This window comes from Lissotriton vulgaris, chromosome 3_1, assembly GCF_964263255.1.
Source record: "Lissotriton vulgaris chromosome 3_1, aLisVul1.2, whole genome shotgun sequence".
In the NCBI taxonomy this organism is placed as follows: Eukaryota; Metazoa; Chordata; class Amphibia; order Caudata; family Salamandridae; genus Lissotriton; species Lissotriton vulgaris.
In genome coordinates this window covers 2,081,574,634-2,081,601,933 of record NC_141689.1, presented here as the reverse complement: position 1 = coordinate 2,081,601,933, position 27,300 = coordinate 2,081,574,634, and the positions used below count along the sequence as shown (strand labels likewise).

At 44.3% G+C, this 27,300-nt stretch overlaps 1 protein-coding gene across 2 annotated transcripts in view; it reads left to right on the top strand.

Annotated features, from left to right (window-relative positions):
- Positions 1 to 27,300, top strand: part of PAICS (phosphoribosylaminoimidazole carboxylase and phosphoribosylaminoimidazolesuccinocarboxamide synthase) — a 450,256-nt gene that overhangs the window by 411,151 nt on the left and 11,805 nt on the right. For both annotated transcript variants that reach the window (XM_086962612.1, XM_086962611.1), the window contains 7 exons: positions 3,879 to 4,076; positions 5,072 to 5,250; positions 10,640 to 10,819; positions 10,932 to 11,045; positions 15,159 to 15,242; positions 16,854 to 17,034; positions 24,770 to 24,928. In XM_086962612.1, the coding sequence (XP_086818738.1) occupies positions 3,879 to 4,076; positions 5,072 to 5,250; positions 10,640 to 10,819; positions 10,932 to 11,045; positions 15,159 to 15,242; positions 16,854 to 17,034; positions 24,770 to 24,928 (1,095 nt within the window). The remainder of the gene's footprint in view (positions 1 to 3,878; positions 4,077 to 5,071; positions 5,251 to 10,639; positions 10,820 to 10,931; positions 11,046 to 15,158; positions 15,243 to 16,853; positions 17,035 to 24,769; positions 24,929 to 27,300) is intronic.

Below are 27,300 nucleotides of genomic sequence, written 5' to 3'. Positions count from 1 at the left end.
ACCATGTTTCCCAATGTTTGAAATATTCCTGCCTAGTATGTTTTCATTTTTACTACAACTCCAAGTGAGATGTGCAAAGTCTGCGTGCATAGCCCCGCATATCAAACAAGTGGGGTCTGTCTGGGTCCATCTTATGAGTTTTCTCTGGAGTAATATAGTCTCTGTAAAAATGCAAAGTCTATCAATTTTATGCCGGCTGTTGTAAGGAAATTTCTCTTGTCTGCACACAGCATGCAGTCCATTGGCCATCTAGGATCGGGTGTCCCAGTTCGGCCTCTCATTTCTCCCGAATTTTGGTATTGTCCACTGGGATGGTGTCTGCACATGCTCTATATAATTTGGAAATTAGATGTTCTCCCCCTTTGCACTCAGTAACTATTGAGAGTGGTGCAAATGGTTCAGGCTCAAGCTGGAATCCCGGTAGCAGTGGCCTCAGCACTGAACGTACCCTATTAAGAGAACGTTTCCATAAATGTGGCCTCATTAAATTTCTCTACCTCTGAGAGAGAACCTGCCCTCCCATGAACAAGTCCCCGAATTTAACTGTGTTGTATTTTGAGAGTGTTCTTTGCACAAGTTTTTCGCTGGTGATAGGGTTCCCGATTCTAATTAATAATTTGGAGACCAGAAGAGTATAGAATGGGGACCTTCATAATTCTGGTCAGTGTTTTTACAAGCCCAACTGGTGGTCGAGACAGTTTTTATGTTTGGGTGTCTTGGGAAACCCCAAGGTAGAACTGTGTTGAGGCAGCCCGGAAGGACTAAGTCAGACTCTGGTCGTTGGTACCGGATTCTGGCGTCAGGGTGGAACCAAGAGTTCGCATAGCTGCACTGTGCAACTAAATAAAATAACTGAAGATCAGGTGCTCCTAATCTGCCTCTACCGTAAGGTAGTGTCAAAACCTCCCAACTGGTCCTGGGTCTCTTGCCTCCCCGGTAATTCTAATGAGATGAGTGCGTAATGTTGAGGAAGCGGTTCGGCAAGAGAAAGGATATTATTAAACAAATGGACTTTGGGGAGGAAAATCATTTTTATTAAAGCAACGTAGCCTGCAATCGAAAGGGAGTCGCAACCATTTTTCAACCTGTGTCTCAAGATTATATACAGCCTGGCCATAATTTAGTCTGATTATTTGGTCAGCATTTAAGTATATGTATTCCTAGGTATTTTGTCGAGTCATCTTTCCTTTCCAGTGGAAACTCTCAGTTCCATTGTGTAGTGCTTGTGGTGATGGGAAATGGAATCAATTTGTGCAAATTGATCCCCAAGCCCAAAAATCGCCCAAACCGAATAACTTCCCTTATCAGGGGTTCGAAGTTTGCCTGTGGTTCCCGGACATACAGAATGACATTGTCTGCATATAAAGAAACTAGAAGAGGACCTGTGCGAAACTGGAGTCCCCTCTGCAGGTGCCGCTCCTGAAAATGCCTGACGAGGGTGTCCTTTTCTAGTATAAAAAGAAGCGGCGATAACTGACTGTCTTGTCTGGTGCCCCTCAAAAGAGATACATTGCCATTTAGTTGTATCCTGGCAGTTGAGCACGATATAGGAGGGTAGTGCTATTAATGAATCCCATAGGCATTCCTATCCTGCGCTTAACAAAGAAATTAGCATTGGCATAGCCAATAGGTCTCGCTTTTGGGACCTTATAAGTATTTAGTTATGCAGCAAAATATACTTGGTGCAACAACACCGATATGCTGAACCGGTGAGTGCGGCACAGGCGAGTCAGCCGAAAGTCCAGAGGTCGCAGTCTTCATGGGCTCCGGTACGCACTCCAGGCCGTGCTGTGTAGTCGTGTGGCCCCACCCTTCAGTCTCATTGGGCCCGATTGAATCAGTTTGCTGGTGATTCAAGGACCTAATGACCACTCCGAGCCTCCTATGCCATATGGGGGTAAAATGATCGAGTTCAGGTGCCAGCAGCAGTCGTTATTTAAGCGACCAAAAGCATTTTGCTGGGGAGTCGCCTGAGTGCTAAATTGCACACCGGCCTGGCTACAGGGCACTAGACTCCTCAGGTGAAAGTGCTTCAGACTGGTCCTCTGTCTCTTTGGGCCAAGCAACACATGGGCAAGCGTCAGTCTTCAGATGTGTAGCAACTGAGGGTACCCCACAATTTTGATTAATGCAGCAGCACAGGACAGTTGGAGTTCTTTGAGTCACAGTGGCGCACACTTTGCTTCAGTGGCTGAAGTTATTTAGGTCAAGGGCAGAGATCCGTCACAATTGCAGGCTTTATCTCTGCAGCACTGGAAGCAGCCATGATTTCGCATTTCTTGTTTGGAACTCCGACCTGGTGCACACAGATTGCTATCCTCTGTCCAACTTACACTGAGACAGTTCTAGGACCAGGGACTCTCTACACATGGCTCCCACTTAACATGCTCTCCTGCAGGATTGGCAGACTTCTTCATTCTTTCAGCAGGCAGGGGGCTTATAGGTGTTTCGGGATAGATGAACAGCCCCCTCCAGCAAAGCAAGACTGAGATGATCTCTACCTCTGGGAAGTTGGCTCTCAGGCAGACATCACAGTGAATGCGCAGCAGTCAGTTAAATACTTGAGGAGCACTCACCTCCTTGGTTTCAGAGAACTTTGAATAACAAGTTCCAGGCTGTTCTCCAGACATAGCCATAGACTGATATACCTCACACTAAGGTAGTCTCTAGCCTGGATCCCCTACAGCAAATAGAGGTGTGAGCAACAGCGTAGACTCCAATCCCACTCTTCACTCTGAATCTTTACTAAATGTCTACAGAGACTAGTCGGCAGCCCCTCAGCAAACTGCCTAATCAAACCGCTAAAGAAGCATTCTGTCCACTCCAGTACCAAAGTCTCCTCCTTCTAGCAATCTACTCTCACTGTCTAGTTAAAATCGCCTCCTCTCAATCTAGTGCTTAAATGCACATTGGGAGCATCAGAATGGAGCCCTTGTGCCTCTGACTTAATCATGCGCACAATACATGCACCATGCAGGCCACATAAATATGCACAACATGCATTTGGGATGTTAGTGCTAGGATCTGGGTTAGAGCATAGAAATAGACTACTAGGCCTCCTCTGCCGTAATGCAGAATAAGCTTGTTCAGACAAACCATTTAATTTTTCACAGTGAACTGAAATGGCACTGTAGGGGGGTGGGAGGGCAGCATCTTACTTTACGAAATGGCTTGTTGTTGCCAGCTACTGTATGTATTCCTGGTAGCAAACACCGCCATGAAAGCCGTGCCTAGGAAGCATAATGATGAATTTAACTTATACAACATGATGGGTGAATACTCCTTTCCGTTGATCCAACATCCGATTTACCTGTCTTGGTCCGTAACTAAAGCTGGGGCATAACACAAGCCCCTGTGGCAATTGTGGGCTCACCCTTCAGGAGCCCTTAACTCTTTACGAACGCCACTATTGAGGCCAAAGGCAATGAATATCTGATGTGTATCTATATCGCGGCTCCTCTTCTCTGCCCTATTTTTGTGTTGCACCCTAGGCTGAAGTGCGCTAATCCAAACATGCCGGTAGCTAAAGGGGACTTAACTCAGGATACACTTTATGCATATTGTTACACTACAAGACTTCTACCATGCATTTTCAATGTGGGTTAGAAGTAAACTCTTTGGTTTCCTCAGGCCTTGCTTGTCTAAAGTGAGGAGTTTGTTTCAGAGGCTTTATACCTAAAATAAAGACATACCTCTACTGCATATCTACAACAGCAGTCTAAGAAGAACCGTGGGATTTTTCGAAGGTCTGTGTAATGTGGAGATGGTCCGTCTTTACACCTACTTTAAGGTTAAGCTCCCGCATATATGTATTTTTTCCTTTTAATTAATAACCGAAACACCAATTTAGAAGTGCCGTTTGTTTTTTCTTTGTGCAGAGTTGAAGCTTGGTAAGAAACTGAATGAAGGAAAGACTAAGGAGGTGTACGAACTGCCCGAGCTACCAGGCTATGTGTTGATGCAGTCCAAGGACCAAATCACGGCGGGGAATGCGGCTAAAAAAGACCAACTGGAAGGAAAAGCTGTAATCTCCAATAAGACTACGAGCTGCATATTCAAGCTGCTCCAGGAGGCTGGTAAGTGTTGCTCTGTTGCTTGCATCTCTTGTTTGCTTTATGTTGTATTCCCAGCAAGACTAAAGACAAAATAATGTAATATTGTGCAGGTTATTTTATATGGATGCTGTTTGAAATGTTGAATGTTTTTTTAGTTTCCTTTTTCCAGATTGTTAGTGAAGCTAAAAATGGTGGAGAAAAACACTTTCTATATTTTATTTTTTTTTGTGCAAAATATAAGGTGAAGACCTGTTTCTGTTAAGAACAATTGTATTTGGCCATTAATACAGGATGTCTGATAGTGTTACCGGGCAATAAGTGTTACACGTTTGAGTAATGTTACACATTCCTCAGAGGTATTGTGGAACTGGTGCTTGCAAATCTTCTGAACACTTGAGTTGCCATTTTCCGATTGGATTAGCAATGGCTTGGAGGCTTCCAAACGAGTCCTGAACTGCTGCTTGGATTCTACCGTGGGCCAGTCCTTTGGCACTGCTGTCGCCTCATGCTGTGGTGCCTGGATGCGTTCTACAGTCTTCTGATGATGAGGCGCGTACTCTTCGATGGAAAGCACCTTTTCAGTGAAAAGGCGACTTCCTGTTGCACTTATAATTTGCAGCAGTTTCATAAAAGAAGCAGATTGCTTACTTTTGATTCTTTAAAGAAATGTTGCCAAAAAAATTACAACCGATGTGCTAATCTCTTAACACTAATATTGACTGCTTATGGTGCATGTGTATTACCAGGTCTGTAAGTGGTGAAGGCAGTTCAGTTAACTTATTTCCAACTTGCTCGTATTTACGGTTTGGTTAGTTTGGCATTTCCCGTTTAATTTTTTTTTGTCACTTAAGAATCGGAATACATCGTGTTAGGGAGGATTTAAGGTTACATGCTTCTCCTTCCGATTTCTGGCAAGCTGTCTCTTTAGTCGTGTAGGTCTTTCTGCCAGTCTGCACACCTGGCATTTAGCTGTTAAACTTGCATCAATCCAAAATAAGTTTGTTTTTTCTTTGCAGGTATCAAGAGTGCCTTTGTGCGGCAGCACAGTAACACTGCATTCATTGCGGCCCATTGTGAAATGATCCCAATTGAATGGGTGTGCAGAAGAATTGCGACTGGCTCTTTTCTGAAGAGGAATCCTGGTGTGAAGGAAGGATACAAGTTCTACCCGCCCAAAATTGAGACCTTTTTCAAGGTACTGTGACTGCATGCCTGGACCCATTTAACCCTCCATTTTGGCAGCAGTGCATGCTCGCGTTATTTTTGAATAGTATGATCACACTGTCTCCTCACTATTCGCTTATCCCTCGTCAAGCAGACTGCCTCTCAGTGTTTGTCGAAACAAATCCTTGCAATTGCGAAATCATTTGGAGGAATTTAGCTGCCTCGTGATTGCCTGCCGGAGGCATGCTGGACAAAATGTACGCGCGTGCGTTCAAGTTTCTGGCCAAGAAGATCGGGCTTGCCCACGATTAATTAAAACGGAAGAGTAATGCGTTCTTGTCTTCTGTATCTGGCAGAATAGGAATGTTGCATTTTCATTATTTGGCACGCGGGCAGCGAGTTGAAACAATCCCACTGCAGTACTGGCAAGATTATTACATAAAGTGCTTTAATGACATCTAATTGTAAAATGCAGGGATTTGAAGCTACCCTGCTTCATAATGTTCTGTTACTTGTAGGTGAAAATAAGCGCGGGCTAAAATATATTGTAAGCCAGAAGTAAAGCAGCACATTAATGGATTGATCATTTTTAGAAACTTGATCACCAAGTTTAACCATTAAATCTCTGTTAAGGAGGTGACTGTCCATTCTGGCCTCTAGAGGGGAGCTGAACTTTAATTGAAAGCGCCACTTTATTGGTCGTTATAGTGCAATCCTTTAATACCTTGCCCCCAGAATATCCGCTGTTGATTGTATGAACAGCACACAAAATATTGCTCACGTTATTGGAGTATTGGAAGTAAGACCGGCTAAACACACAGGCAAAATGTGAGTCTTGGGTGCCAGACCATGGCTTCTTGATGTAAGCGGTTTCTGTGTACCGCAAGTCTTCATGCACGGATGAGTCTGGAAACAAACCAGTTGTTGTTCTTCAAGATATTTAGCTTCTTGGAATGCTTATCATGTGCTTTGTTGGTTATGGTGGCGTAGTAACTGATTAGCAGCAGCAGGCACAAGTTAAGGCAGTACTAATTTATTACAAAAGTATTTTGGCCCTGTCTGTTATGTGGGACTGAGTTGCTTTGCAGCATTCAAGCAGTACCGTGCTTATTTGTCAAAGGTAGGGGTAGCTGCTGAGCAGATGGCTGACGCAAACAAGAGGGGAGTCCCATTAGTTAAATGTTTCTTAAATGTGGTTTTAAATGGTACTGTGGTGCAGATGATTTTGTTCTCGTTTGTTGTCCAGTCTGACGTTTCCATTGAAGGGTTATCCAAGATAGTTATGCTAGTGTAACGATTGTGTAAATTTAGGTTGTATATGGTCCTAATAAGTGTGACTGGTCTAAAGTAGTTCACTGATAATATCATTTTAAACCAAAGTCCAGTAAGGGAAAAAGCAGTGGACCTTATTTGTAAGTTTATGCGCTTGGTGCAGGTGTCAGTGTAGTTACATTCCATTGTGTCCCTTAGCGGAGCATCTACTTTTGCAGCATTTTTGCTTTCAAGGAACCTCCAGTGTGTTTGACCCAGACAAATTGAAGTTTAAGACCCGTATCTGGGGACACCAGTTCTTGCAGTGGACTCAAGGATCCTACTAAAATTTGACTGGCTGTCAATACTTTAACAGGAAGTGTTTGCAGCCATCTTGGGACTCCGCTTGAAGCAGAGTCCCAGATCTAAAGTAAAAAATAAAGGGACAGGGTAGGAATATCCTGACCAATATGGTGGGGGTCCTCCCACAGAAACCCTGCCACTTATTTTTTTCACAACTCAATTTTATTGTTGAAAGCAGATATAGATACGACATTTTATGAAACGCCAGTAAAGGATAATGACAAGCAGCATGGATTTAAACATTTGCCATAATATACATCTGTGTCAATATAAAAAAAAAGAGAATCAGAAGGAAACTAAGGTGAAGTGTATATCAAATAGCAATGTTAAACGTCCTCTTTTAACTGCTTCGATGCGGCGCACCTTTTGCAGCTGTGTGGGCGAATTCTACGCGTGCGCAAGTCGGATGGCCCCCGGCCGTACGACGCATGCCCTCAGTGAGGTCAGAGGGAAGGGGCCGTTGACGCACGGAAGAGGTCTGTGTGGTATCGTGTTATGTGTTGTGCGCGTGTGTGTCTCGTGTGTATGGCGCGTGTATGTGTATGCATGCGCGTGTGTGTGTCTCGTGTGGAATGCGTGGAATGTAGGTCAGGAAGAATGCTGTGGGAAGGAGTCGGTTACGGGAAGGGAAAGTGGAGGATGTGCTTCATGTCGCTGTATTGCCTTCTTCTTACCTGTCAATAAAGAAGACTTGAAGAACCCTATCTGCCTACGAGACTTCCTACTTTACAATACATGGCGACGAGGATGGGATACGGCAGCAGCGACATTGATTTCTATTGTAAAAAAAAAAATTTTTTTTTTCTCTTCGTTTCTGTTGGAGTATTCTACAATTATTTACAACTCCATCTTAATTGAAGAAATGTTCATCGTCCATCAACTGTGAGTAATTATATATATGACTGTGCAGTTATCTGGTATGCAGAGAGAAGTTTACCTTGCAACGATCTTCAACAACACATCGTGCATCTTTTAAACTTGCCGCGTGAGGGATCAGTCTGCGCGTGTGGATTGTTACTATGAACCTCCTGAGATCATTATTAAAAAGAGGCGTAGTATTTACATGGGGTGAGCAACAAAAGACATGTTTTGAGAAAGTGAAGAAGGAGATAGTTACTACTCCTTGTCTGAAACCCTTTTTACCAACGGCTGAATGTGTGCTATCTGTGGATGCGTCTGGTTATGGAATTGGTGCTGTGTTTTCCCAACGAGTCAAGTCTGAAAAATGGGTGGTAGCATATGCTTCACGCACCTTGACCCAAGCGGAGCGGAATTATTCCGTAATAGAGAAAGAATTGTTGGCTGCTTCATGGGCAGCTGAAAGATTTCGAATGTACGTGTGGGGGAGGAAGTTTAAGATTTGCACTGATCACAAACCATTGGTGAACATTTTAAGACCTGAGGGAGGAAAAAATTTAACTCCAAGGTTAGCTCGTTTAGCTTCAAAGCTGCAGATGTTCAGTTTCGACATAGAGTACATTCCAGGTAAAGATAATGTAGTAGCGGATGGTTTATCCAGATTACCCAATGTGGATTCTAAGGAGGTCAAAACCAATACTGATTGTGAAATAGCATTTACTGCCAAGGATGTATTTCTTGTAGGTACTCAGGATGCCATTAGTGGTATTTCTGAAACGTCCTGGATGAATGAGATGGAGAAGGACGTAGTTTTGAAGGAGGTCAAACGTTTTATAGTTGAGGGTTGGCCAAGAGAATCCAATTTGCGTGGTGAATGTGTTGCATTTTCTAAAATTAGAGATGAATTGTGTATTGTCAATGATATTATTCTAAGAGGCGACAGGATTGTTCCTCCCATTGGTTTAAGGAAAGATATTGCTGAGAAAAGCCACTTAGGGCATGGTGGTATGTCCAGTTCAAAGAGGAGGGTCAAAGAGTGGTTTTGGTGGCCAGGTGTAGATTCCATGGTGGACCGATTGGTAAGGGATTGCAAGATTTGTAGTACTAGTGATAAGGTGGTTAAACCATTAAACGTACCATTAACTATGGTGGAGTTACCCGAATATCCGTGGCAAAAGGTCGCTATCGACTTTATGGGGCCCTTTTCTGCTGTGGCGTCTATGGACTGTTATGCCATTGTACTAGTTGACTATTATTCAAAATGGCCCGAGGTAAGAATGGTAAGTGGGATGTCAACAGATGTGGTTATTGAATTTTTAGAGGACGTATTCTCGAGAGAGGGTGTTCCTGAAATATTAGTTTCAGACAATGGTCCCCAATTTGTTTCACAGAAGATGGAAGAATTTTTACTGGTGATGGGTATCAAACACATTAAATCATCATTATATCACCCAGAAGGAAACGGCCAAGTTGAACGCTTCAACAGAGTGGTTAAGGAAGCGATTGAATTGGCACTGAGTGCAGGTTTGCCTTGGAGGAAAGCTTTGCAAGAGAGGCTGACTGCTTATCGCGTTACTCCCCATTCAGCTACAGGGAAAACACCTTTTGAGATCTTGAGAGGTAGAAAAGCCTTCTCTGGGTTGGTACCTTGGTGGTTGAGGAAAAGAAACGATAAGATGCAATGCAACACTAAGAATATTGATGAAGTCAGATCTGAGGTTAAGAAGTACCAAGACCGTAACCAGCAGTATCATGGTAATAGACGTGCTTGGCCTTTAGTTAGAATTGGTCAGATGGTTAGGGTGAGGAACCCTAGGAAAGTATTGAAAGGTGAAAGTGTGTGGTCTAAACCCCTGAGGGTAATAAAGGTTTTTGGTAGTGCTGTTGAATTAGAGGATGGTAAAAGATGGAATTTTCGCCAATTGAGTTTTTGTAATGAGAGGAGTGGTGTGGTAGGTGCACATTATGATGGCGGGTCTTGTAGCGGTTATTTGTTAGGTGATGACTTTGGTCTTGTAAAAGAGTTAGCGCCATCTAGCAATGAAGGTAGCTGTAGCACCGATTGTGAGTCTAGTAATGACGTTGGGGATGTTGGCAATGCTGGACCTTCTTCTTCTAATTTGGGCGTTGATGATGAATGCCTTCGCCGTAGTGGGAGAGTAAGGAAGTTGCCTGTCCGGTTTTCTGATTTCAGTTTAGGATGATTCTGTTTGTGGGTACTTAAGCTTTTTGAGGAGGAGGGTGTGTGGTATCGTGTTATGTGTTGTGTGCGTGTGTGTCTCGTGTGTATGGCGCGTGTATGTGTATGCATGCGCGTGTGTGTATGTCTCGTGTGGAATGCGTGGAATGTAGGTCAGGAAGAATGCTGTGGGAAGGAGTCGGTTACGGGAAGGGAAAGTGGAGGATGTGCTTCATGTCGCTGTATTGCCTTCTTCTTACCTGTCAATAAAGAAGACTTGAAGAACCCTATCTGCCTACGAGACTTCCTACTTTACAATACACGTCATGCAAATGCCTCTAATTCGTACCAGGGCTCTTCTGAATGAAGTTTTCATACAATTGTTCAATCAATTCTTTATTACTGTACCTCAATTCTTTATTACTGTACCTCCTTGATAAGTACGTTCTTAATATCAAAAACACCAGATTCATTAAAAAAAATCACTGAACTGGTTCAGTCGTAAATGGCCTATGAAATTTTAATGGCTAAAACCTACTTCATCACTGTCATTTTGCTAGAGCTAAAAAAGGATGGTGAACGAAAACAGCAGAAAAATAAAAAAAATTCTTAAAGTGCTCAGGATATGGCGGGTGTCGATGGGGAGGATTTGGAACTATTCCTATGCAGCGTCATTATCTGCTCTTTTGCTATCATCACACACTTATTTTGTGGTTCTGTTTTAGTACTTTTTAAAATGTTCTTTCACAGACTCTTTACTTTATTTCAGGATGATGCCAATAATGATCCTGAGTGGTCTGAAGCGCAGATGATTGCAGCAAAGTTTGTGTGTGCTGGACTTGAAATTGGCCAGACTGAGTTGGATATTATGAATCGTTCTACGCTAGCAATTTTTGAAGTCCTAGAGAAGGCTTGGGCAACTCAGGACTGTACACTGGTGGACATGAAGGTATGGATAACCAGAAGATTTTGACCAAAATTATGCTTTTGCTAATTAGAGCTGTGACTTTATTGGTGTTCTGTCCCTGCATTCACATCCATATTGTTCTGTCTTTAAACAGATTGAATTTGGTGTAGATGTATCAAAACAAGAAATTGTTCTTGCTGATGTTGTTGACAACGATTCTTGGCGTCTCTGGCCATCAGGTGATCGGAGCCAGCAAAAGGACAAGCAGGTCTGTATTTTGACGGCTTTTAAGTTGCAGGTTTTTGTTTATTTGTAAGGTGGTATGAAAACTCTTCATAGTTCAAAAAATTCATGTTGCAGAAAATTTGCTTAATAGGTCTGTGCCAGTGAGTAGTTGTCTTTTCAATGAACCTTTTTGTTTCACAGAATATAATTCACAATTCAAATTTTCTTCATTTGCATTCTCCGTTTTGTAGAAACACTGTTACCACACATGTAGACCTCCCCATTTCACTCTTCACCGTACTCTATTTCTCTGACCCTATATCATTAAAGCTAGGCAATGGTCTGTCTTCTGCAGATCTTTGACTACTGTGCTCAATCTTCGGTAATTTCCCCCAACAGTTTTCTAGATATAGATTATTCCATTAGAAAATAGGTATTGGATTTCTCTTCAGGCGCATGCACTTAAGCCTAAAATTATTTAGCCATATCCAATTAGGGTTCAAGTCTGAATATGTACTAGCTCCTAGGAAGTTGATCACATTCCCCTTTAGACATTAGCAAGCTAATATTTCTAAATGAAGTGCTTCTCAATTGCATGCCAGTACTTTCCACTCACCACATCGTTCTGGTTTAGTAAAGAATATATTCTTAAATGTTCCTTTAAGTATTGGGATTTTTTTCTTCCACCTTACAAAAGCGAAAGAATAATCAATGGCTGCATTATTTGATGTAAGCTGGAACCTACTCCAGCCCTCGTGCCATAATGGTTGGGTTGAATAGCTCATAATTTCATCCTTGAAGCTTAATGTGTACCAAAGCTTCTTGGTGCTACTAAAACAAATACAATAACCATGTACAGTTGGGTCATTTATGTATGGGGTACAGGCCACACAAGCGTACTAGCGCTCCATGATAAATCTGTGTTTAACACAGCTTGGACCCTTTCCTCGTTTTACCTGGTTATTTGCTTAACTTTATCAGTGCTTGGGAAGCCTGGAGTGTGGTGTCATCTTGTCACGATTCCTCCTTATTTATGGAACTAGTTATAGTGTGCTCCATAGGGTTAGTAATACGGTTATCCCCTCTTCTGCAGGGGAAAATACTCTGCTGCTACGAAACCAGCAGGTGGACTGCTCTCCAGTCAGAATTTAGCATTCTGCTACTTGCTATGAGTAGATCTGATCTGCCAAGACAATCTACCTACAAACCCTTCCCCTGGCATGAGCGTTGCTGAAAGTTGGGCGCCTTCTTCGTTTTGCCAGAGTATGGTAACCTCTCTGTACTCAAAGTGGGAGCATGGTGTATTTGCAGCTTTGAATTTGCTTAACTTATTTCTGTAGTCCTTGATCATGTAAGGACGTTTTGTTTTAGTTGTACACCTGTTGTACCCAGCCATTATGAGAGCTTGTGTGCAATGTCCATGTGAGCCCTTCTCCCTTTATAAAGGCCGGCAGCTCTGACCTGTGTTCATGTACCACCCTTGGTGTTAGTTCCACATCCTGGACCAGGACCGGCAAACTGGGATTTTGCTGAAAAGTGTAGTCGCCTGTGCGCTCTGTGTAGCTATCCGTCAAATGTTTGAGCAAAACTTAATTGGACATCAAACTGTGATCCAAAGAATTCTTGAGGCTGGTGCTGCACTTGGCCATAATACAAATAGGTAGCCACTTGTATTGAAGCCTCAATCAGTGCAAGTATGATTAAGTGCCAGCATAGTTATGAGAACTAGATAAGCATTCAGAAGAGAATGGTTGAGGACATAGAACGCTTCAAAACTGCTGATCATATTGCTTGATTAATATGGCTTCTGTCTATTCAAAACGAAAGGCACTACTTGGATTTATTTTTTTTAAGTGATGTGCACTGCCTATTTTTAGTGGTTTTATTCCCACGATATTCTTAAAGAGTAACCCTGACTGCTCGACTGAAAATTCCATGAAGTCAGGATCTAAAAATAAGATGCTCTCCGAGCTCAAGTATTACCATGTGCCTGTTTTTTATGTTTGGTATAATTCTCTAAGTGGCCAAGGATATGTCCACATAAGGGTCCCATGCTCACCAGGACACGAACAAAGATGCACCTGATTGCAGATGCCCAAACAGGCAGAAACTGGTCTTGTATTGCTTGTTCCCGGATTCAGAGGCACTTGGCAGTGGCTGCGCTGTATTGTAGCCGGATCAAGTTGACTCATGTGGCTGGGTCTAATCTGAGGTGGCATGGTGGACAAAAAACACGATTGGTTGGAATGCTACCCTGAGCAAATGCCAGTGGTTAGAATGCCAGAAATGGCCTGACGGCTCATCACTACATATCTTCAAATGTAAACCTTTTTTTTTTAATTGGAGAGCTAAAAGTCTCAAATAGTATCAAATGTTAGGTCAGTTATTGCTGTTTTGAAATGCGAGATTTAATCCTCGGTTAAAAAGTGTACCTGCCTGTCCTAGCAGAAATCTGGCCATGTCCCCCACACCTTTTGTGTGTTTAATTTAACATTTTTTCTTGCAATGTGTGGTGAAACTATGTAACGGCTGGACAGGTGGTACAGTGCAGCAGACTGTTTGCATGGGGTAACTCCCTTTGAATCCTTTTCGTCCAGCATACATTCTCCTAATTCAGGGTAGTCTCAATCTATGGCATCCTACGTTATGCGGGCCCTTCCCAGGATGCACCTTTCCTGGGCCTGTTTGCTGAACTAGTCCTCTGTCTCAAATACATTCTGTAATCTAGTTGGTAATGTTACTATCTTGGTGATTTTAACATTGTTATGGGCAGGCCACATTTATTACTCCAATGTTAAACCACCTCAATGTTTCATTTTGATCACGTGGTCAGGTGCCATAGCTACAACATGGACGGTCCTACAATATTATCCGATCTCACAGCCAGCCGCATGTTCACGAACTAATGTATGGCTTCCAGGTAAGCCATCTCCTTCAATATCGAGCCTGCTAAAAAACACCTTGACGGTCAAGCACTTCCTCAAAAGTTAAAATCTATTACTCCACATGGGACGGGCACGGAGGATGTATTTGCTCAATACCTTACTATAAGCTTGTGTTTGACTAGGTAATTCTATTGAGGGAAAACTAAGGTTGAGACCAGCTATGAAAGATAAAAACGTTTTCATAATTAACTTGCAGACTATCACAAAACCAAGTGCATGCTTGGTTGTCAGTGGAGGAAGGTATTGTGTTCTCCGCTGACGTTCAAAACTAAAGTCTTCTACTTAGCTTTCTACCATCAGACTTCATCTAAGCCCCCAAAAAATCTTAACGGTTCGCCGAGGTCGGGAACTAAAACATTTGTTGTCCTGTGCAGTGTGCTTGGACATTTTTTTTAAAGAAAACTATAACTCTGAATTTGGGCTAAATAGAATGTGCCTAACGATCACTTCTATCTCTTAACACATTTTAATTCAGCCAGAATGTGGATTTTTTTTTTCTTGGGCCTCTTGAAATGTTTTAGCTGGTTAAATTATGTGTAGTATTTGGTAAGAGAGCAAGCATTTGCGAGACTTCAAGCGATTTAAATCCAACGTTATCCCAGGGGAGAGGTAGGTGTTGCAGTAGTGCAATTTAAAGTTTTAGTTTTTTGCTACCAGGACATGTCAAACCCTAAAAGTGCATGTCCAACTTTTTAAATGCAATGCACCCTGTGATGTGGCATGAGTTAAGGGCTACGCTATAGGTGACCTTTATGTATTAAAAGGAGTTTTAGGCTTGTCAAGGGGTTATTTTGCTAATTGTAATTGGCCGTTTAAACTGCACTACAGGCTGCAAATGGCAGGCCTGAGATATAATTGAAACTAAAGTGGGTGGCACAATTAGTGCTGCAGTCCCACCAGTAGCTTTTGATTTAACAGCTTCTTGTATATGGTATACCACTTTACCAGGGACTTATAAGTATATTAAATGTGCCAATCGGGTGTAAGCCAATTTTATCATGTTTTGCAAGTAAGCACAAGCACTTTGCACACTTTACCACTGCCAACCAGTGCTAGAATCCTAAGGCCAGCAACAACTGAATTCAGAAAAATAGGAGCATAGCAGGCATTAACTTTGGAAGACCACCGTACGACTGACGGTCTACTAATATTGTGACTCTATAATCCTATGAAAAGTATTTAAAGATTAAAATATTTCTCTACTTCCTCAGGTATATCGTGATCTCAAAGAAGTAACTCCTGAAGCTCTTCAGATGGTGAAGAGAAACTTTGAATGGGTCGCTGAAAAAGTGGAGGTATTTGTGTTTTTTTTGTTGTTTTTTTTTTTTACACCCTTGATGCAGTGCTTTGTGAAGGCAAATTGCTTAAACTGCAGCTTCTAAATAGAAGGGAATTGATGGATCTTTATTTCTGTTACTGACAAGAATTACAAAGCAATTTACTCTGCATGAGGAACAGCTATAAAAAGTAGAACTGCATTTTTTTTGCCACTGTTGCCTTGACAGAAGTTTGGCAAGCCCCCCTGTATATGGTGAACCTAAAACCCCCATTTGATCTACAGAATTAGGAACCAGGTTTCACAAGCATACTCTTTTGTGGTCTCAAAGCTGTTTGCGCTGGATTCACTGCACGCTGTAGAGGCTACAGGGTTCCCGGAGAAGCCTCTCTGCAAATGCTATACATGTGAACATGCGTTCTGATGGTCCTACCTTACAGACTAAAGCATCAGCCAATTGCCTGTCGTGGATGTGCCTTCTACTCTGCTGGGACCTCCTAATATTGATCCCCAGCATTGTAGCTTAAAAAGGGCATTCCTGCCAATCCCTGTTGTGGGGAGAGGGGGGTGGGGAAGCCTTGACCCGGTGGCTGAAAGGAGGTCGATGGGGAAGGGGTGTATGGCTGTTCACTGGCAGGATTTCAGGATTGAGTGGGGATTGGTTACATGAGTTCAGAAATTGGTGTCCTATGCCATTTTGGTCTTAGCCATGCTCCAAGATTACTGCCATACTTGGCAGCCAAGGCACTTGAGCAAAGAACTCGGGCTAACAGAAAAAAGGAGAATGAGATGTAAGCACATCGCATAGCACTTCTAACATCAACCTAACCATGGATCTTGTCCTATGATGAGCTGCCCTATAAAATAAAGAAGAAAAACATGCCCAGTGGGCCTTGACTAAATCTGACTCAGTAATAGTATATGGGTTGTCTTCAGAATTGTCAAGCACAGTAGAATCACTTGCATCTTAGTTTGATGAATTCGTTTTTAATCTAAGATGTGTACATTTACATTCAAGTGAAAGGCATGTTGAAAGTGCTAAACAAAGCTTAGGTTGTCTCCTCTGCATTTAATGATTGAGTGTAAAGTAACACTGAAGTAATTCAGACGCTCGAAACTACACGCTGCTTTTTCAGGTCTCGTCTAGGCAGTGCTTGCACTGTCGCTCAGACATTCTGTATTCAGGATATGGGCATTCAACACCACAGCGCTTCTGGTTTGTTAGCCTGCTTTCAAAAGTACGTTACTCTGGTTAATATGGTCCATATGTCCCGCCTTTGTGTGCTTGGTTCCCTCCTGGCTGTCGTGCCCAACCAAGAAGAACACAATTATCTGTTGCATCCTCGCTCACTCCCTCTGGTCATTGCTGCCATCCTTACTGTGCTGCTGCTGACCTGCACGACACTGCATTGACTTCCGTAGCAATCGCTGCACGCAGTGCTTTGGCTTTAAACATCTAAAGTGCTGCATGCTGCAATTGCTACAAAGGTCAATAAATAAACCAAGGCAAATGCCACATTTCTCAATTTAACTAATTCGAGACCTATTGCAAATGCTTGTTAATGTAGCTGACTCGTTTATTTATTTTTCTAAACACATTTGAAGTAATGTCTTTATTTTTTTCCTAAAGTTGCTTCTTGAGTCAAAGAGCCTGTGCCGAGTCGTTGTGTTGATGGGGTCCATTTCCGATCTTATGCACTGTGAGAAGATCAAAAAGTCATGTGCCAACTATGGGATTCCTTGTGAGCTGAGAGTAACGTCTGCACATAAAGGTCCGGATGAAACCCTGAGGATCAAAGCTGAATATGAAGGTAGAGTTCTCTTTTAGGGTTACTGCACACTGAAGCAGGCCGTTTTATCCTCGTGGGTCTGGAGGAGAACATTGGGATATTTGCCACCTTTGATTAACGTGTCAGTGTAAAATAAAAGGAAACTTTTTTATTGTTATTCCTGGGAGTATTCTGTGCCAAGCTTTTCTATGATTGTAAATGGATCACTGCCGATTAGCTTTAAGAGGGATCAGAATTCCTATGAAGGTAGATGTAGCAGCGTCACAAAATACAGTAGACCATGTGTTCTATGTAAGCCTTTAGTTTTGTTTTGGTTTTATATTGGAGCACCATCTCGAAGTTGTGAAGTTGGGCATGGTACATGGATACCCGTGCATGCAAATCATTTATATGGGCAATGTGTTTCTGCCATCGGATGCTCCTTTGATGGTTATTCTAAAGTACAGAATCTAACGGTCAGTGTGCCTGGAGAGGAGGGCTTCAGTGTACACTAATGCCTACATGATGTGGGCCTATCCATAAATGTCTTTGTAAGAATTGTTCCAAAAATATTTCATGCTGAAACTTAATTTATAACCAAGTGGATCTGTCCCAAGCCTTTGTCACAATCGGGCACGACTGGTCATTCAGTAGGTGGAGCCTAAACTTGTTCACTATCTAAAGGGAACCGAGGCGGCTCCTCTGTGGTGGAGGTGCGCTCCTGCCCTCCACCAACCCCCCCCCCTCCCCCCACACTTGTTTTGTCTCATTTCCTGCTGAGTCTTGGGTGAGTGTGCTGGGGGCATTAGCACTAAAGGGAGTGGTAGCGCACTTCCTTCACTGCGCATGACTGTGGCTGGCTGTTTCAGGCCAGCCAAACCGTCATGGGCAGTGAAACTCTCCAACCCCAGCTGAGTTGTTGGGGTTGGAGACAGCCTGCTTGCCCTGGAGCGCTATTAGAATGGTCTCAGGCCAACCCTGAATCTGCTCTCATGTGTGAGCAGCTTCATTATTGGCCAATGTTCCTGAAGAGGAGATCGACGTGGCCAGCTGAAGGTAAGTTTAAAAAAAAATGTTATGTGCCCCACCACTCGACTGCTATTGGAAGTGAAGGATTGCAAAGTAGAAGCCAGCTAGCCAATATAAATAGCTAAAGAGCAGATTTGGTGGGCGGAATATTTGGTCACTTAGCAGATCCCACTTGCTTCCTGGGCATTTAAGATTAACCTACCTACTGTCATGTAGAGGGGAGGAAAGAGACTTGTTCCATTAACCATTTTCCCTACCCTACCTGAGGAAGTCTATACTGGGCTGCTCAAAACTTCTGCTAGTGATTGACTGGGTAAAACTGAGTGTCCCCCCCCCCCCCCCCTTCTCGAGGTAGCTCTTACACAAGATATCTGAATGATGTCGTAGGCCTTTACTATATGCCAATTTTTAGGAGTATACGTTTAGCGCAAATGAAGCAAATATTGTGAAAATATTGACAGTAATGTGCATAAGGAAACAAACTAAGCCTTATTTTGGGTTGGATCTATTCCCTTCATGCACTAACACCACGTAGTAGTAGCTGGATTAAGCATCTAAAAGGGTTGGGTGCTTATAATTGGATGAGACACTACACTTTAATCAGACTGAATCGGTTGATTGCTTGATTTTCTGGGTTTGACCCCAGATCACAGTTGGGTTTATGCAATAAATTGATTTCATCTGGCACACTGAAGGATGTGTAAAGAAGTTCATGATTTAGTAAGGGCCTTTATTTCATACTCTTGTCAAATTAATGAAGATGTTTAACTATTTGATGTTTTGGCACCAGGGTCCAATGGATTGTTCCATTCAATTAACCAGGTTCTACCGGCCAAATATTCTGTTACACAGTGCTCAGCCGACTCTTGTTTTGCTCGGGCTGACCGACTACTACATAAGCTTCAAAGCTTTGGTCCGGATTCAGTTTGGCTGGTAAGTTACTCTGTCACAAACATCACTGATATCCCGTGGATCAATATTCATCAAGTTTGTGACCCAGTAACCCATCCACCAAGCTCTGAATCAGACCCTGCGTCTTTAATAGCTTTTTTTTTAGCGCCATACCATAAGATTCATTGGCAGAATTTGGTTTGACTGCCAGACTCCCATTGTCGTGTAGGTCACCAGTTACGTTGATAGTCTGTGTTGGGTCTTATCTGTGAGCTATGTTTGGTTACAATTCTCCCCCCCCCCCCCCCCCCCCCCCACCCCCCCCCCCCCCCTCACACCCCCACCAGTGCCCTAGGTTGACTTTGTTCTCCCTGGAATATCCATCTTTTCACAAGGCACAGGGTGGTGCCAGTTATGTAGCAAGTCCTGTACATGAGGTGATCATGTTGCGTTTAAGCAATGTGTGAGCAATAATGTGACCAATTAGGGTGAATATATCTTTGTGTAAAGGACTCCTTTGTTTCTTAGCATGTTGTAATGTAAGTGGTAGCTTTGTGCTATAAACAATCACGCAGTGTTGATTAGGTATAACGTAGCCAACTATTGTGTAACTATGCTAATTATAAATCACAAGTTTGACAATGTATATGGTATTATGCAAAGCAGGTTGTATACTTGAAGGTTGGATTTATAGTCCAACGGTTAAGTCCAATGACTGGGACAATCACAAATGGTGTCTACGTGTCCGTTTTTTAAACAGCCCTTGCAAAAGGTTTGCTCTTTGGTGCGAGGGGAAAAATTCTACAATGTTTAGAGTATTCAAACGTGATAATCTTTTGCGATTGGAGCATCCTCTCCAGTGATGGGCAGTGTTCCTAGGAAAAGCTAGTCTTCCAAGTGAAAAATGTACACCCGCCCCATGTGCTCTCTTGCTGCATTTCAGAAAACTAATCCAGATTCTTTTTTTAAATTTTTTTTTATCCTGAATGGCTTTAGTTCTGTAATGTGGTTTTACTTAAAAATAGTCTACATAACTGTGTAATATTAGCATAGATCACAAAGTTGTTGCTGAATCATTGTGATACTGTCAGTATATCGGATCTCAAACTCTGGACTATATGCAAAGTAAATGAATAATTTTCGAATTCTGCGGGAGCGAAGGAATCTATTAGTGCAAGCCTGATCCCCATTGTCCTAACTGGTCGATCAGTAGAATACAACTTGACGTTCACTAAAACCTGGTGATTCACTCCTTTATACCTCACGGAGCAACATGTGTTCTTGCCAAGGTTTGACCCTCCCTAAATTAGCTCCTCTGGGAGTTCTGTGCAATAGGTTCAACAGCCAGACACAGGGTTTTCTATGATTTCGGGATGCATACAGCCAATAAAGTGGAAGTAGTGCACTTAGAAATACAGCCACTCTTACCACAGCTGCTTTCCAGTCAGATGTCGCCCCTGGGCTGCATGGAAACCTACCAGGTCCATATATTAACATTTACACATCCTGAAGTTTCTTTCGCTGGGTGCCAGTCAGGGTTTTGTTTCTAGTGTAGCTTCTGTCACACTTTTCAAACTGCGGCAGCCAAACGTTTACACTTCGCATTTGCCACCTTCTCCCCCTTATTAAACTACTACTTGGAAATTTCTTTTAAGGTGGTTGTTAATCTCAGATACCTGTTGTCTTTCAATACCTCAGATTTGCTAATGAAAGCATTAATGATTTTATTATATATGGATGAGATTAATGTAGGGAAATGTGCATGAAATGTAAATACCTAAACTGTCACTGGTAAATATAGATTGGGCAGATAACATCCCTTACCTTGCCACCAGCTATTGAAGAGGGTTATGTACAAACCAGAGTATTCATACTGAGGGGGTAGGATTTTTTTTATTTTTTTTATTGTGAAGATGATGGAAATTAAGTTCTTGAAATCTATTTCGAAGGATACTTGAGATACCTGTCTCTTTCTAGTTAAACTTGCACCGCAGAGCATATGCATCCCCCCAAAAGCCTTCATAATAGGCATACATTTCAAACCTTTTTAGGTTTTGCCTGGCGAAAGCTGCGCTCTGCGCAGATTTTTCGCGCAGGTGAAAACCTAATGAGTATAGTAGGGGAGACCGAAACGGCCCCCGTCTTCCATTGGCTAGCTCCATAAATGGAGGCTAGCCATTGGAAGACGGGCCTGTCCGTCAATGCCGGACCAGATTCGGGGCGTTCCCGAGAATTTTTGGCTTTTGGCTACGTCGCGCTACGTCAGCCGAAAGCCAAAAATTCTCGAACGCCCCCGAATCTGGTCCGGCATTGCTGGCACCCCGCCTTCCTGCTCTGGGCAGTGCGAAGGAGCCCGCAGCCGCCGCCCCGTCTTCGGCGAGGCCCCGGAGAGGAGGAGCCTCGCCTGATGCCAACCGGAGGAGAACCAGCGGAACACTGGAGAGACCGGTGAGTCCCCTCCCACTGTCATGGCGCCCCAGTGCACTGTGGGCGTGCTCGCCTTTCCCGCCCGCTCTTGCCGAATTCCCCACCCCTCCCTCGGAACTGAAGCCTTTGCCCGGTATGTTTTTCTCATTTTTGTGAATGCTTGCTGTCGTCCCCTGCCCCCCCCCTCCCACTGTCCGTGTGCCCGTTCCCCCCCCCCCCCCCCCCCCCCCCCCCCTCCCACTGTGTGCCCGGTCCCTCCTCCCCCTGTGTCTCCAGCATTGTAATGCTTGTTGGGCTTGTTTTGGTAGGACAAATGTTTGTTTTGGGCTTCTTTTGAAAGTGAGTGGGGCCGGGAAGCCATTGCTGGCCTTGTTCCATGTGTCGGAGTGTGTGCCCTGAGGGAGGAGTCGGGGGTGGAGGGCTGAATCCCCTCTCCGGGGTCAATAGGGGAGGATTTGACACCCTAGCAGCTATATAATATGTCTCTGAGGTGGGTTTCATGATCCGTCTCGTCTCGCCAATTGATGTCAACAAGTGTAGCTAAAAGCCTTTAGGGACCGCCGGAAGTAAGTTTCCAGTGCATTTTAGTGTTCGTTATTTTTCCCCAACCACTTGCTTTAATTTGCAAGGTTAGTCAGTAAAAGAAAACCAAGCCCGTGCCCGATCTTGAGTACTTTTAAATATGGAATTGTTCGCATAATCCCTGATGCAAGAAGTTCCTCTTCCGGTAATACAGTCTCGCAAGTAAAATTACCTGTGGTTTCTGCAAACAGTAAAAGCTGTCATTACCCCAATACAATCTCACCATGACTATGCCATTGGGTGCTCCTTCAGAGTACCGTACCTACTACTGAGAGAATTCAAAATGTGGCAGCCAGATGGCGCAAAATCTACAAATGCAATATGACCTCCCATATGGCCCATTTCTACTTGTATTGGCTCATAGTATCTAGAAAGATCGCCTTTAAAGCAATGTGTGTAGCTCACTGAGCAACCCTTAACAGAAACTGTACTTGTATCACCAAAAAATAACTTTATGCTCAGGATTTGCACCGTTACTGTCTGCTCCTCCATTCAGAACAAATAATCCAACTTGTAGGACCTCTGTGCAGACGGTTAAACTCTGAATTTCAGTGCCTGCTACACTAAAGCATGTTGACAGTCTCCTACAGTTTCTAAAGTACAAAAGACCTAATTAGCAGTTCCGTTTACTAGAAACACAATACAAAGTCTGACTTGTACAAAGGGTAAGTAGGTATGCACGACTGCAGTTCCTCAAACTAAACTCCACACCTTATCTGAAGCATGGCTTCGAACCACGCGCACCTCAACTCATCCCTCATAGCTCATTCTACAGCCTTGCACCTAGCACCCAGTGAGAATCGAAGTGCTTCGTGGCCTCGTCAAGCCTATGAAGCACTATACACATGTAACAGTTCACTACAGTGTAGCCACTGCTTTGATATGTTTAGATTAAGCACTGCTCTAATATTTGTATAGAAGGTTTTGGCCATAATGCGTTCTGAATAATGGCAACAGTGAGTTTCCATGGACAGGTAAGATATAATCTGTCAAGTAGTTTTTCAGTGCTGCAGTTACATGCCGGTGGGCCTCACTGTGTTTCCACTGGAATTGTTTTATACCTCTGGTCAGTGGCGGAAAAACCATAAGTGAAATAGTTCTCTGGTAGTTTAGGCATTGCCCCACCCATGTGCCACATTTGTCTTTCCAGCATAAATGAATTGAAGCACCCATCACTTTCAAAACACACCACAGCGCCTTTTCACACATCCATCATTCATCCATGCAACCTTTTATACATCAATCTTCAGATTCTTCAGAAGTTATGGTGTTTTTCAATCTAGTGAAGTCACTGTGCAAGATTGTGCCATCTGAGAGTGGCTTGTGTGGGATATATTGTCCACCATAACATTTGTAATATGAGCTATTCAAGTCACCAAGGAGCATTGTGACCTTCTAGAAGAAAGAGTCAGAAAGCGGGTCACTTAAAAAGGTGTGTGGGGGGGGGGGCTCTCTGTGTGTGGGGGGGGGGGCTCTCTGTGTGTGGGGGGGGGGGCTCTCTGTGTGTGGGGGGGGGGCTCTCTGTGGGGGGGGGCTCTCTGTGTGTGGTGGGGGGCTCTGTGTGTGTGTGTGTGGGGGGGCTCTGTGTGTGTGTGGGGGGGGGGCTTTCAGTGTGTGTGTGGGGGGGGGGCTTTCAGTGTGTGTGGGGGAGGGCTTTCAGTGTGTGTGTGGGGGGCTTTCAGTGTGTGTGGGGAGGGCTTTCAGTGTGTGTGTGGGGAGGGCTTTCAGTGTGTGTGTGGGGAGGGCTTTCAGTGTGTGTGTGGGGAGGGCTTTCAGTGTGTGTGTGGGGAGGGCTTTCAGTGTGTGTGTGGGGAGGGCTTTCAGTGTGTGTGTGGGGAGGGCTTTCAGTGTGTGTGTGGGGAGGGCTTTCAGTGTGTGTGTGGGGAGGGCTTTCAGTGTGTGTGTGGGGTGGCTTTCAGTGTGTGTGTGGGGTGGGCTTTCAGTGTGTGTGTGTGGGGGGGCTTTCAGTGTGTGTGTGTGGGGGGGCTTTCAGTGTGTGTGTGGGGGGGGCTTTCAGTGTGTGTGTGGGGGGGGCTTTCAGTGTGTGTGTGGGGGGGCTTTCAGTGTGTGTGTGGGGGGGGCTTTCAGTGTGTGTGTGGGGGGGCTTTCAGTGTGTGTGTGGGGGGGCTTTCAGTGTGTGTGTGGGGGGCTTTCAGTGTGTGTGTGGGGGGGCTTTCAGTGTGTGTGTGGGGGGGCTTTCAGTTTGTGTGTGGGGGGCTTTCAGTGTGTGTGTGGGGGGGCTTTCAGTTTGTGTGTGTGGGGGGCTTTCAGTGTGTGTGTGTGGGGGGCTTTCAGTGTGTGTGGGGGGGGCTTTCAGTGTGTGTGGGGGGCTTTCAGTGTGTGTGGGGGGGCTTTCAGTGTGTGTGGGGGGGCTTTCAGTGTGTGTGGGGGGGCTTTCAGTGTGTGTGGGGGGGGCTTTCAGTGTGTGTGTGGGGGGGCTTTCAGTGTGTGTGTGTGTGGGGGGGGCTTTCAGTGTGTGTGTGTGTGGGGGGGGCTTTCAGTGTGTGTGTGTGTGGGGGGGGCTTTCAGTGTGTGTGTGTGGGGGGGGGGCTTTCAGTGTGTGTGGAGCTCGCAGTGTGTGTGGGGGGCTCGCAGTGTGTGTGTGGGGGGCTCGCAGTGTGTGTGTGGGGGGCTCGCAGTGTGTGTGGGGGGCTCGCAGTGTGTGTGGGGGGCTCGCAGTGTGTGTGGGGGGCTCGCAGTGTGTGTGGGGGGGCTCGCAGTGTGGAGGGGCTCTCTGTAGGTGTTTGTGGGTGTATCCCCCAAAAGCCTTCGTAATGGGCATACATTTCAAACCTTTTTTAACATTTCCATACAATCTGGTCAGTTATGACTTTTCCTTTGCTCGCAGGTGATGGAATCCCTACAGTCTTTGTTGCAGTAGCAGGTAGAAGCAATGGCCTAGGACCAGTGATGTCTGGGAACACTGCATACCCGGTTATTAACTGCCCTCCCCTCACACCAGACTGGGGCTCCCAGGATGTTTGGTCATCCCTCCGAATGCCAAGTGGTAAGTTGCTTGCGGTATTCATCCAGTGCCAATATCTTTATGAAAATAATAAATTTCATAAACTTATTCAGTTGTAATTGGCCTCCAGGTAGTACTTCTATCAACCTGGGTGACTTTTTTCTTCTTCAATATACTTATTGCTGTCTTCTACAAACTATAAATGAGGAATTTGTCTTACCGCATCAAATTGTATTCTGGAACCGTACAGCCTTTAAACGTAAGACCAGTAACTATTTGAACTCTAGTGTTATTGTTTAGAGCAGGTACACTGTTGAAAATGTAACTTTCCATTTGCAGAAGTTGCGCATCTGTACGTGATTTGTATTTACTTTTGTATTTTTCTGGAAGCTAAAGGCTTGAATTGTACTGGTTAGTACTTTAAGTGCAATTGTAAACTTTGTGTAATCGATGTGCGTGCACTGCATCACCAAATGCGATGCAGTGTGTGCAACAAAATTCGTTTTATTTGTTTACTTACCTGTTAAACTCCGTGATCCATACATTACTACCCCACACCCTGCCCCTCCCCACGTCACCGCCCTGCAGGAACTCCTACTGCCGACCACAGCTGTTAGACCACCTGAGCACATGACTGCATCTCCGCACGCCGAATTACTGGTGTCTCTTTCAAAGAGAATCCTCCTCTACACACTTCCCACCTCAACCCAGGGTGGGTCCCTGGGTGGGTCCCTCCCCACCTTGTAATAAGCAGGGAAAGGAGAGGTGACTATGTGCTCTCCACTCCCTGATTTACATGGTGGCTTAGTGCTGCAGGGCTTGTCTAAAATACCAGGGCCAACTTTACCCCATGTCATCAGTGGGTGAAGACTGGCTCTTCATGCTAGGTCTTTATCAAGCTTATGACTTCACAGACCTCTGGACTGAATGATTGTCAGCCCGGGAAATACTGAGGCATGTAGCTGTAGATCACATGCTTTGCATACTCCTGTCATCTAGTGTTGTGTGCAGATGTTTGCACTTTGTTTTTCTTCAAAAAAGTCCTTCCAGTCACGAGGTAGGTGACTCCTCCTTTCTGTGATAGTGTGCATGAGCATCAACTTTTTTTTTTTTTTCCGCCATCTGGTTTGGACGTGTATTGCTGGGCTCCGGTTTGACACGGTTTCTCAGGTTTCCCTCGGTGCGCAATCCACTTACCCTCAACCGTATTGTTATTCGAGCACATTTCCCATTCTCCACGTTTTACTGATAAATCTTTCGATCGGAAACTTCATGGAAGGCAGCTGCATTGGGCAAGCTCAGTCGATGGAACAGACTGAGTTTAAATACTGGCTTCTATGAGATGGCGCGCAGGTACTTGGCGTGGCACAAACTAACAAGACTGTACGTGTGACAGTCCTTCTGATCCAAGAAGACTCTCCTTGAGCGTCTGGCTTGATGTCACAAAATGCAACATCAACATAGCGGTTTCATTCCGGACCTCTTCAGAGAAGATTCCAAACAAGACGCCGACAACTAGCAAAGAGCAGAGGAAGAGCACAAGCACATTTCCCTGTCTGAAGCAGAGTCTGACATGGAAGAAAACGTTACGTGGGGTCAGCGTACCATGAGAACCAACACTCCTCTGGCCCAGACTCTGGTCCCAGTCCCACCTCTGCCTTCAGGACCAGGTAAAAAACATTTGATGGACAGAATTCAGAACAATGTCATACATTCACCCCAGTACAGAGATCTGGGCCTAAATCAATAGTTTTTTTTTTTTTGCTCACCATGCCATTCCAGTTTGAACGCAGCCGTATGCAAATCAGTCTTGACCCTGTGCCTCATTGGAGCAGTCCAGCCTGAACTGTCAAGCTAGGTCCTCCCTTGACTGGAAACCAGCATCCTAGGACCGGTTTCGAGGTTTCACCCCTCTTTATCAAGGATAGCTTTATCCAGTGGCAAGGAGAGCACCATTTCTTTGGCAAAAGTGGCAAACTTCTTAAGCTTTTTCAATGTGCCAAAGCACACACCGACTAGCCTGTTGATCTGAGGGATAAATCACAATTCCTTACTGAACCATACCTGCAAGTTATTTGCCGGGCTCCCCTCCAATTTAGGCATGGAGTAGCCCACCTGCCAGATATCGTCTCTGAAAATGTGGGGGGCGGCAAGGATCCGTAAAGGTGCACCTGTTTTTTTGTTTTTTTTCCTGGTTTTTTGTTTTTCTTCATTGCATTTTTTTTAAAAAACCTTTATTGAGATTTAAACCAAATAGAAGTATGGGCCTACAACCCCGGGGGCCGGCCGCTAAGCAGTTTAACAGAGCAATTTAAATCACATGCAGCACCTCAGGGAGCAGAATCTCCATGCTAGCGTACTCTTGGCCACTAAACAGCACAATTAGAAAAACAGGATAATAAAGGTTTTCATTT